This window comes from Pundamilia nyererei, unplaced genomic scaffold (genome assembly GCF_000239375.1).
Source record: "Pundamilia nyererei isolate P.nyererei 1_Seehausen unplaced genomic scaffold, PunNye1.0 scaffold00383, whole genome shotgun sequence".
NCBI classification, from domain to species: domain Eukaryota; kingdom Metazoa; phylum Chordata; class Actinopteri; order Cichliformes; family Cichlidae; genus Pundamilia; species Pundamilia nyererei.
This window is the reverse complement of record NW_005187784.1, coordinates 267,707-279,833: the sequence shown is the minus strand read 5'-3', so window position 1 is coordinate 279,833 and position 12,127 is coordinate 267,707. Positions and strand designations below refer to the sequence as shown.

At 40.5% G+C, this 12,127-nt stretch overlaps 1 protein-coding gene across 1 annotated transcript in view; it reads left to right on the top strand.

Moving 5' to 3' along the window:
- LOC102201585 (inactive dipeptidyl peptidase 10-like) overlaps positions 1 to 11,924 on the top strand; it is a 77,634-nt gene extending 65,710 nt beyond the window's left edge. The window contains exons 18-27 of the mRNA XM_005752815.1: positions 1,211 to 1,300; positions 1,491 to 1,560; positions 2,066 to 2,194; positions 2,280 to 2,336; positions 3,636 to 3,690; positions 4,773 to 4,872; positions 5,504 to 5,562; positions 9,036 to 9,105; positions 9,345 to 9,418; positions 11,054 to 11,924. Of these exons, the coding sequence (XP_005752872.1) occupies positions 1,211 to 1,300; positions 1,491 to 1,560; positions 2,066 to 2,194; positions 2,280 to 2,336; positions 3,636 to 3,690; positions 4,773 to 4,872; positions 5,504 to 5,562; positions 9,036 to 9,105; positions 9,345 to 9,418; positions 11,054 to 11,182 (833 nt within the window). The 3' untranslated portion in view covers positions 11,183 to 11,924. The remainder of the gene's footprint in view (positions 1 to 1,210; positions 1,301 to 1,490; positions 1,561 to 2,065; positions 2,195 to 2,279; positions 2,337 to 3,635; positions 3,691 to 4,772; positions 4,873 to 5,503; positions 5,563 to 9,035; positions 9,106 to 9,344; positions 9,419 to 11,053) is intronic.
- The last annotated feature ends 203 nt before the right edge of the window (positions 11,925 to 12,127 follow it).

Genomic DNA, 12,127 nt, shown 5'->3' with positions numbered 1-12,127 from the left:
AAAAGGACATTTTCCTTAAATAACAGGTAGAAGGTGAGTGGTCATATTCTAAGCAGGGTCATGTTATATTGAGGCCTATGTGGTGTTTTAGGAGAGAACTGCAGGTGTGAGTGTTTTTCTCCTCAAAGGTGATTTTGATGTGTTGCCAAGCCAGAAAATATTTACTGGTTGGTCTGGTTCATGGTCATCAGTAAACCAGTCTTACACTGCAGGTTTTTCCCTGTAATCCATACAGTAATGAACTTTCTGAACTCTTCTAGCTGATCAATCATACATCAGAGGCAAAGCTCAAATGAGAAACTGTGAGCATGTTAATAAAACTGCAAGTTAGAGCTTTTGCTATTAATCAATGAGGACCTGATGGAAAAACACCAACACAATTAGCTGCTCATTACAAACTCGCATATGAGTGTCGTGTACCTTTTAATAGACACCTCCTGTATGAGGCATCTATTTATGACACTGTTTAGTCTTTCTAGCCACGATATCGGCTGTGTTGTAGTTGGATAAACATTAGCAAGTTTTACATTTTACTCAAGCAGGCTCATAATCTATGCTACATGCAGCGGCCTCGGTCTGCAGACCCTCAACTGAGATAAGTAAAAACACCATGGCGATCTTCTGATCTCTAAACACAGCTGTTTGAAGGTAGGGGTCATCCTCTATCAGGGTCAATATTTGGTGAGAACAGAGAGTCACGTGCTGGGTTTTTCCACCCACAGGAGGTAACAGTGAAAACTACCATACTATACTAACTTTATTTGTAAAGCACTTTACAAACAACCACAATGAACCAAAGGAGAAGATGCAGATTTAAAAACGAACAGAGAAGAGAAATTGTTCCACATTTTAGGAGCTGGTATCAGATGTTTGAGTTTGTGCTTTCTGACCAAACATCTCGATTTTGGTCTCTTCTTTCCAAAGGACATTGTTCCAGAAGTCATGAACTTGAACGTTTATCATGCTAACTGAGACCTGTAGAGTCTGAGATATAGCTCGTGAATAGCAACGTCAAGTCATGACTTCTTTTTATTGTGTAAAAATAACAGTGGCGTAATAACCAGCAGTCGATGAAGTCTTGATAGAAAAACACTCAGAGAATTAACTGCTCCGCTCTGAGCATCCTGGACCTCTTAGCACCTTTTAATGATTTTTCTCGTCTTAATAACAGCTTTGTTGCACTCTGATAAACATGATTTCTTCTTCACAGCGTATTTCGTCTTGGAGAACAACCTCCCCCTGCGCTCGGCGCTGGAGACTAAAAGGATGATTCGGACGGAGATCACTAACACAACCTTTGGTACAAATTATCCGCACTTAACAGCTGTGCTAGTGTGTGAGCTTCATGAGATAATTGAGCCACTCCGAGAGTAAATGACACGAGCGTGTTTGAGTCTGTGCACCTGTCGTCATGTTTGTGTGTCTGTGCGTGCATCTTTTTTTTATCCTCGCCTCGTCTCCAGCTAATATTTCTGCATGTCTTCTCACAGGGCTGCCTCTGAAGCTCATCTATCCTCCTGACTTCTCTGACTCCTACATCTACGGCCTTCTTCTTATTGTGTAAGCCTTTTCCACTTTATTACATTTGCCTTTTTTATTTTATTTTATCGCAGCACTGTGAGCTTCAAAGGCCAGACTCTGTGAGGACAGCTAAAAATGGAACTGCAGTGTAGCTGCAGGCTGTCGGACACATTTGTGGAGATGAAAATGGATGTTTGAGAAAAATGTAAATGTCATAGCTAAAATCAACCTGCAGTTTTATATACATGCGGACTGGTTTCAGAAAGACGTGGTTATACAGAAGTCTAAACGACCTTCAGTTCCCTTCATTTATGTCCTTAGTTAACATTTTTCTCAGGGTTTATGCCCTCGGTGGCTAGTTTTAAGTCTTTCTCAGTACAGCATGATGCTCACTTTGTAAATTATGGTGACCATTAGAGCAAAAATGGGTCAGGGCCAAGGGTCAAAATGCTTCAGTGAAGCGCCACTCTCACACAGTAAACTACAAATATGTCCGGATCTAAGAGTCAGTACATTGATGTGAGTAAAACAACCTTCCCGACAGCGACAGCTCTCCAGGCACCCAGACGGTGACGGAGGAGTTCAGGCTGGAGTGGGACTCGGTGCTGGCAGGATTGGCGCAGGTCATCGTGGCGCGGATTGATGGCAGGGGGTCAGGGTTCAGAGGTCAAAGGTAACAGTTTTTGTTTTTTTTAGTAACAGAAGTTGTTTCAGTCCTTTCTGACCTCACAGTCTCTTTGTCTTTTGTCCTCTGGCAGTTTTTCACAGCAGAGGCTCGGCATAGCGGACGTGGAGGACTACATAGCAGCTCTGAAGTACGTAGCGTCCACCCTGGAGTACCATTTCTCTGTTAGACAGAGATTTTGTCAGAGCTTCGCAGATGACTCTGTGGTGTTCTTGGGCGGGAAAACATAAACAAGATGCATACGTTAAAAAAGTTAAAAAGCAAAGCAAAACCCTTAAATGATCTATAACAAGAAGCTTCTGAGTGCTGCTTTGTATTTTGTATATATTCATTTCGTTTTCTTTGTTATTTTTAAAATTATTTTAAGAAGTTTGAAGTATGTAGTGCCATAAAACCCAAGGTCAGAGTGAAGTCAGAGGTCAGATGTGACACGATATTTGTAGGATATTCATAATTCTTTCCTAAATGTTGCTGATACAAACAAAGAAAGTTTGACCTCAATAAACTTGTCAGAGTTCCAAAGTAACGTAATATATTTAAAATCCTCCTGTTTGTCATTCCCTGCATGTCTATATGCTGTCAATACACGATATGGCAGTAAGAAACATTAATGATCACTTTGACTTTCAGCTCAATCTGTTGACCTTGAAGAAGAGGTCAGAGGTCAAATGTGATTTGAGGTTTAAACCTTTATATGTTACTTTCTGTACTGACGACACACCAAACTTGTGAGAATCATAGTTTCTGTGTTTTAAGGCTTTTTGTCATTTTTCGACCAGTAAGTTGACCTTGAAGACCTCGATGGATTTAAGGCTAATTTTAATGACTTGTTAATATGAGTGCACCTTACTCGCCTACAGAGTTTTATCAAAATTCATTTAAACCTTAAGAGCGTTCATGTTTACAGACAGAATGAAGCACACATGTAAATGCTACTGAAAACATAACTCCTTGGCCCGAAGCAACTAATTGAGTTTGTGAACAGAAGAAAATCAATCGAATCTCTGTTTCCAGTTTTCTGGATATAAAGGTGCTTGTTTTATGAGCTCTAAACATCTTTGAAATGGACATTTTAGAGCTTGTCACTGTTTCTTAAAATAATTAAACCTTTTAATTGTTCTTTTTTCCACTTTTTCCCCTTTTTTTTGGATTTGTTGGGTTGTTTGGATTGGGTTTTGTGTAAGTGATCTTTGTTCAAAACTTTGGGAGATGTAAAGAAAAAAATTATTTCTTTATGAATAGTAATATTTCTGGAAAACATAAATTTGCATTCAAAAACTTCTCTCACGGCTTTGACCTTTGACCTTCCTTATGTAGCTTCAGCAGAGTGTGTGATGTGTGAAATGAAATATAAAGTTATAATTACCTCTCTTGCTTTCTGATACCCACTTCCTCTCCACTCGTTAAAAATAGCCGCTGTGTTTTTCAGTTTCCTGGCGGAGCGGCCGTTCATCGATCGCACTCGTGTTGGAGTCTTCGGCGAGGTTAGTCTCTCACGCCCTGACCTAACCCTGAATACACGTGTGATCGGTACAGTAACTGTAGTGGCTGCCCAGTCAAAACTCTGAATTCTGTTTCCTCCTCATCCAGTGAATTAATCCCACAAAAAAGAGGAAATGAGATTTTACAAAGAAAACATGGTGAAAATGTACTCTGCCATCATTAATTATAACAACTCAGTGAAGCTTCAGTCTGCCTATTTAAGAAGTAGAAACCACTGTGAATCCATTTCAGCCGCTTTGGTACAAAAGAAAAAGAGGTGCACTGGAGTATGGAGGGCTGTGAGTGCCAAATGAATTTATTTGATGTACTGAGGTAATTAAATTCCTCATTAAATTATAATTGAATCTAATAATAATTAATTAAAATAATAAATGCTGTATTAACTGTTTTAAATGAAATTACTTAATATTAATTATTTGTATATTTAAATAATTTTTCATTTACAAATGTAATTATTTATTAATGACACCTTAAATGAATGATTTAATGATGTACTCAGTTAATTCATTTTGGCACTTGTGGCCCTTCATTAGGAGGCAACATTTGTCATCATGCATTTGTCATCCAGGGACTACTTAAAGGTTCTGGCCATAGGAGACTTGTTTATGACCTGTACCAGGAGGAACAGGAGTTTCTCTTGGTCTGAGTAGTCTGGGTACCGCTAGCTAGCACATGAAGCTCTGTGTGACCCTCCAAGGATACGCCTCCCCAAACCATCACTGCCAAACGGGCCACACTGGATGATGTTGAGCAGTGTATTTACTCTTTGAGCTACTTGTAATATAATGCTCCTGTTTTTAAACCCAGAACAGCCCACTAATACCACAAAAACCCAATTAAATTACACATTATTCCCTAAAATTTAGTTTTGCCTTTCTTTATTAGTTTGTTAAAGATATTTCAACAGTTCTTGCTGCCAGCTGCTCTTGCTGGAGACCATATATAAATGTAATGAAGTACAGATCCATGCAGAGACTGCCATTTTTTGATGCTGTGTAAACACGATAGAAACGTCCTGTGTTTTCTCGGTGCAAGTGACGCTCCTCTAATGTCTCCCTTGCAGGGCTACGGTGGCTACCTTGCGCTGATGATGCTGAAGTCGACAGAGAAGCTGATCAGCTGCGCAGCTGTTTGCGCTCCCGTCACCGACTGGAGCATGTACGGTGAGCAGGAATTTGAACCCTCTTTAGTACAACGCTCCAGAGACGCGGAAATATTTATTACTTCTGCTGCTGCTGCTGAACCCGGCTAGTCATTTCTCAGAACACAACATCTTTGTCCTGCACAATCTTTTTCATGTGCACTGCCGGGGTAATGTCACTTTAATTATCCTTTGCGTTCGCTTTCGGGAATTCAGGGTTATTACATTTAAAGATGAAAAAGTTCTCGTCAGTTCTGGGAGGGAATGCTGGGCGTTAGCACTCCTGTACAGCTCAGGACTTCCTGCTGGCTGTGAGTAGAGTTTAATAGACTGAAGTGTTGCTGCAAAGCCTCTGCTTCAAAGAAAGCGTCTCTCTCTGTCTGTCTTCACTCGTAAAAAGCAGAAATAAGACGCCTTTCCACCTCCGACTGTTCTTCCAGCATGAGTCGAAGAAGACTTCAACTTGTTTTTTGCCAATATGCTCGAATAATAAACTTCAAATGTGTCCTCTAACATAATGTGTGGCTTCTAGCTTATTCCAGTGCCACTGATCTGTCAGATCCTCCAGAAGATCCATGCAGCACTTTTTATGTAAAGTTCTCAGGTTGCTGCTGACGTCATGTAACCTCTTTGATTTCCCTTTTCCCCTTCAGCCTCAGCCTTCTCAGAGAGATACTTCGGCTCACCTTCAACTGACGAGAGCAGATACCAAGTGAGCGTCTTCTGTCTTTTACCCGCCTGCTTCTTTATTAATGGATGACTTACATTCATTTCATTTTAGTCATAGTTTAAGCATTTAAACTCTTTTATTTTTATTCAACTAATTGTTGTAGCACGAGCGTTCCTCCACACGGCATCTTATTTTCCTGTCCATCAAATGTGAAACGTGTCCATATGTCCGCTCGTCTCTTCCTCCCAAGCGTTTTTGAGAGAAACTGCGAGCACGTGAGGTGGTTGAGTCGTTTCCTGAGGGCAGCTCAAATGTGTATGTCTGATTACTTCTGATTGGATTACTTCCAAACTCGTCCCGCCTTGCTCACAACTTCATAAGTTCTGATTGGATCTCTTCTCTCCAAAGTGTCCATCAGTTTTTGTTTAGTTATCATTTGTTAGTTAATAAAATTAACACTGCTAAGAAATTCAGCTAAATGCGACTGGATTTGGGAAGTTGGATGTCCCTCATCAGATGGCGTGTCACGTTTGACCTCTGACCTCACATCTACATTTCACATCTGCCTTTTTTAGGGGACGTCAGAAAGTATTACATGCTTAAAGAAAGTAGAGTAAGCTGCATATACTGTAGTGTAGAGAGTGAAGTAAATATCTCTCATGCTACCAGTATCTGATTTTTTACTGCACTACAAGCTGCTTAAAGTACTTTTAAAAATAACAAAGAAAACAAGATGAATGTATACAAAATACAGTGCTGTTCCCTTAAAAGTAAATATTGCCCAGAGAGTGAGCCGGCTTGGCGGAGGTTTGTGCTCTCCGAGTGCTTCTTGTTATTATTAAATCCTTTATTTAAACAGGCAGTCTTATTGAGATCAACATCTCTTTTTGAAAAGACAGACCTGTGTACAAAAAACATATACAGAAATTGAGACACATTATACACACAAAAAAAGAAAAAGGTGTGCTGGGGTTGTTGCAGGGAGACAAAGACGAGCCTTTAAAGCACTCCAGCGAAATCAGAGAATAGTTTTTTTTGTAGCTTGTTCCATTTATAGACAGCAATGTGTTTAAACAAGAAGCACAGCTGGTGATAAAATGTCCTGCGACCTGACACCTTTATCTTTTTATCTTTACTGTGTTTAAACCGAGGCGTGGAGGTAAGCTGGCAGCCGTACAGGCTGCTTCATGCAGCTCAAATCTCTGAAACCAAGGAGAGTGCAAACTTAGAGCCACTTTAATGGGAAATGCAGCTGGCTGATGATGCAGGTGGCTGGGTGGGTTTCACCTTTACCTGTTTGATTCCCAATCATTTCTACATTTTACAGTATAGCAGAGGTTAGACAGCCAACACAAATTATACAGCTCCCGTTTTTTAAAAGTAAAGAACAACCAGTAAAGAAGAAGAAAACATTTAGGAACAGAGAAATGCCATCCTAAAAATAAATAAATAAATCACCCAGCTGTCCTCCAAGGGAAGGTTGCAGTCAGAGAGTGTTTTTCTTCCTAAGTGGGTTGCCTGTAACTGGGCCAGAGAGCTCTATTTTTGTGACTCTCGCAGCAGGAGGGGTGGTCTGCTTCAAAAGTCACCCAGAGAAGGAAATGTGGCACAATCTGATCAGACAATAATCAGCAGGGCATCATCACTCACCCAGTCCTCCGAGATGCAGAAGCAGACGGGTGAGAAAACATGCCGTGGTTGATGGCTGGTCGCGGGTTTGAATTCCAGCTGGGAACAAAATGAATGACAGCAGTGAGACTGAGACATCCTGTAATATTAAAGCTTCGCCCTCCCAGTGCGATCGCTATCAGTCTGGCATCTTGGTTTAAAAAAATGTTTTTTGCTTAGTTTTTAAGCAAAGGACAACAGACGGGATCATCACACTTAAAGTGGCTCACGTTACATCATGTGAGTCTAGCGCCTTTATTTCAGTGGCTTTAATTCAAGCAGACTACATATATAACTCTAAGGTCGAGTTTTTCCAGGCTAAATAAATATAAGAAATGACCTCAGATGGAAACACGAGCACTCAGAGAGCTCAAGTCACCCTGAAGGACAAGGGCTACACTGAAACTTTGTTTTCATTACAACATGCTGACGTCAATGTGTTACACTGTCATTGTGCTGCTAACATCAAATGTTTTTACTCAACCGAGGTACTCGTGTCCCCCAAGTCCTGGTATATTGTTGTGAAGTTTGAAGACGATACATAAAAAGTTGTGGATAATCTAAAGTTTTTACTGATATTCACATTTGGTGTGACCCTGACCTGATTTTCACTAAAATTAAATCAGATTGAGCTATTGTTGGTAACTACCATCACACAACAATATCCTGAAAACTGTGGACGCTGGACTGCTAACAAACAGACAAACAAGGGGAGCTGATTGCATACTTCCTCGCTTCAGGGGGTGAAAAATACTGATGGCTGTCGGTTCTACCCCTCAGCCTCCTATTAGATTAAAAAGGCACCTGCAGCACAAATGCAGTGTAAAGGTCCAGTTTAGTGACTCTGATTAGCCAAGGTGAGGACTTGTAGGCTTAACCTTCCTGTTACCGCATCTTTGGGCTACAAGCCAGACTACAAACCAGTACTCCTAGTTTCAGTCCCAAGACTGAATGAAAGAAGAAGGTTGTGTCAGGAAGGGATTCCAGTGTAAAATATGCACCTAATCAAGCAAGCAGATAATCAATAATGTGAACCATGGAATGACGTGGAAACTGTGCTACTGCTGGCTGAAGAGGGAAGGCATGTTCAGAGGCAGTTAAAGAGAAGGAAAAGCAGGAGCGCCGGAGTGAGAGGAAGACCTCAGAGGAGGTTCATATAGTGAAGGATGGGCTGGTGTGACAGAGGAGGATGCCAGGCATAGCGTGAGATAGATGATCCAAAGTGGCGACCCCTTGAAGGAGCAGCTCAAAGAAGAAGAGACAAATAACCTATCATGCAGTTGTCATGCAGGGGGAAACAGGGCAGTTTGTGGCCTATAAACATGCTTTTTATTACTGTAAAGGTAAACATTTTAAAAAGTTGAATGGAGATGATGCGCTTACTAGAGGAATGACAGGTTTGGCACGTCTACGTTCGTATAATTTTTCATCAAGAAGATGGTTACTTGCTTTAATAATCTAGTGATTTCCAGTATATTTAGTTTAAAGCTTCTGTTTACTGCTTAACTAATTCAGAGTCACGAGGGATCTGGAGCAGGGTAGACCCCAGATAGATGGACAGAGAAACATCTCACTCTCACATCCTCACCTAGAATCACCAGTTAATCTAACATGCCTTTAGACTGTGAGATGAAGCCAAGCTTGCACAGGGAGAGCATCAGCCAACAAGAAAAAATTAGCTTCTTATATATTTTTTCCTGTTAATGATCTTACAATCCGCCTCCTCGAGTGGAAACTTCACGATTAACTTTTCTTACACTTTTGACCCTTCAATCAAATTCTGATGCTTGTAATGTTATGACCTGATGTTAATGCGACAAATAATTTGATTTGTGTCCAATCTTCAGGCTTCCAAAGTGCTGTCCGGCATGAAAAATCTGGGAGGAACTCTATTCCTGGTCCACGGCACTGCTGACGGTATGCACATTTCCTTCATCCTCCTCACAGAACAGCAGAAACGGAGGATGTAATTTGACTTCATTTCACAATAACATCGTAGTAATGTGGGCTACTGAAGGTAGGCGTGAGTCTCACGAGCCTCTCTGCTATGCTGAGCTTTAAAACTTGACCTCGGCGAGTGCGGCGCCTTTTATCCAGTGGTGGAATTAACCTCTCCGACACTTATTTGCATGTCCTGTTTTTTTGTGTCTCGGCAGCCAATGTTCACTTCCAGCACTCGGCCGAGCTCATCAAGCACTTAATAAAGATAGGAGCCAACTACACTATGCAGGTAAACACTCGGCTCTTACAAAGAGTCTTTGCAAACAGCAGCTGTGGCTTTTAATTAAAATGGGTCATTCTCCATTATGTATCAGTGCACTGTTATGCAGAGTCTTTATTTACTCCAGTGTGGCACAGGAGATTTGCTGTCCTGTACTTGAGTTCTAAACTTCATTGTAAAAGTGTGACTTTTAGGAATTTTTTTAATATTTAAAAACTCACTTTACCCCACTTTAAAGGTACTTATGAAGAGCCATCATTCAATAAATAGCTTTAGTTTTGCTGATTACCTTATCACAGCTTAGCATGGTCACAGCTGGTCCATTTTTCACTTAAACGTGTTTTAAAAACCTCTCTGTGCCAAACTTCACTGAAAAAAATGTGTTTTGTGACAATACTTGAAAACGGTTAAGTTTTGGAAAATATGCTAAAGAACAAACCTGTAAACATGTTGCTTTTATGCTTATAGTAAAAAATATATATAATTAAAAACATAACTAATGAGCAAACTTTAGAGATGCTGCTAGGTGGGTATTGCTGCCATTTGACTGACATTTGCTTCTGTTTCCAGTGTTTGAATTAAGCTAAGGCAAGATAGCATATAAGCTAGCAAAGGTAGCATATTTCTTAAACAGTGATGCATATCATCTGTTAACAAGAGAGCAATTCAATCATATTTACCTAAGTATAGCTGCAAATACTGTAAATCATCTCTTCCGCAGTCTTACAGTGTCAGTAAAAATCCACCTTTGCTTTGGTTGCTGGAAAATTGCAACCTGTCGTCTGTAGTTTTTCGCATTAGCAAATTCTTGCCAGCTATTCGCTGAGCAGTTGTCAAACCGAAGAGTAAACGCTGCACTTTCTGTAACATAGTTTGGTGATGTGGTAAAACAAACTTTTACTTGGACATTCTCTATTTCCAGTTTGCGTTACACTCTTCAGTTTGACAGTCAGTGAATAGTTGAGGAGTGTTTGCTGACAACTTGGTGTCTTTCATACAAAAAAAAACTACAGACGACTGCAGTAATTTCCCAGCAACCAAAGCAATCACAAGGAGGTTTTGGTGCAGCAACTTCTTTGTAACCAGTTTCATGTGGTGATAGCCAGCAATCACTCTAAAAGCCCAGACTCAAATCTAAGTATCTCCCCAGAAAGTAGAGGAACCTGATTTTCTCTGATCCACAGATTTGCTCCTAGTTCTTCCACAGACAGATAAACAGATAAAAGCTTCTCACATATCTTGTTTCAAAGTGAGCTACGAGATAGGAGTGGGCAGATTGATCCAGATGTTGACAGTATTGATACTAAAGCTGGTATTGGTATCGGATACTTGCACGATTGGATTGATGCTCTTTTTGTCTCGTCTAAATTCAGCGCTTTGCTCCTGTTCATCAACAAAGCAGCAACACTTTAAGCTGTTAAATTTTGAGCACTCAGAGGATTTATTTGTTGGATATCTGCAGTCCAGTCACTATAAAGCAAGGAGACTCAAGGACAGACATTTCTATTGTGGTCAAAACCTTGAGCACATTTGAGTAAAGTGAACCTTGAGTGAAGAAAGTGAAGAATAAAACTTAAAGCTTACTACAAGATTTGTTCCAGAGGTTGTTCAGATCAGATAAATTCTCTCCTCTTTCTGAGCCAGATCTTCCCAGATGAAGGCCACTTCCTATCAAGACGCAGCCAGATTCAGCTGACTCACTCCCTAATTGGATATTTCAGAGGATGTCTCCTCGATGCGTCATTGTTACTCAACCAACGGGATGACGAGTGAGAGGGAACGGGCTCGCTACTGTTTCTGAGCGTGTGTGTGTGTTTTATACCTGTAGCACAATGTTTGACAGACAGGAAAAGCTTCTTATTGACATATCAGAATAGTCTGTGTCACCTCAGTAGAAATAAGTTTTCACCTGCTGTCAGAGGTTGTCAGTGACTGTCCCTAGATTTATCACCTCTTTCCTTTTTTGTCCTGGTGGCACAAACAAGCCTGTGAAAGAAGCATTTAGAACTGTTCAAGCTTCAAACTGTGAGAAAACTGTGAGATCTTGTTGGAGTTGTTAATCGGAGTTCAAATATAATTGAGAAATTGCATTTTTTTAACCTTTAAGGTTTAGATTAGTTTAAAATCTGTGAATCCTTGTTGCCTAGAGTTTAACGGCTGATTCAGAAACCTGTTGTTCAAGGTGTGATTGAGACGTTCCTCCGTCAAAACAACTTAAAACGGTCCATGTATTCAAATATCACCAACCAGCACAAAAACCAACTCCTTTTTCCAGTTTATTCCTGATCATTAGTAGAGGAGGAGCTGTTTGAGGCAGTGTCCCAGTGAGGCAGATGTGTTAAAATACAGCTAATGCTACAGTCACACCAGGGAAAACAACAGCAACAAGTGGACGTCCAATCTTGTTGCCTTTTAAATTATTGCTTCGACTTCGGTGCGTCGAGGCAGTGATGAAACTTACGGTTTAACCCTCTCAGGCTCAAATTTAGTTTTTGTTGCTAATGCACAAAAGAATACCTGCAGTGGTACTTCTGAGTTAAAAAACCTCATAAAATATGTATGTGCGGTAATCAGGTTGTTAGCTTTTACTTGTTGCTAATCTGCAGCGCCTGCCTTGAGAGGGTTAAGGCGCCTTGAGGCAACTATTGTTGTCATTTGGCGCTATATAAATAAACCTGGATTAAATGGCAGTGTGATGGAGTCGATCTGCTTTCAGTC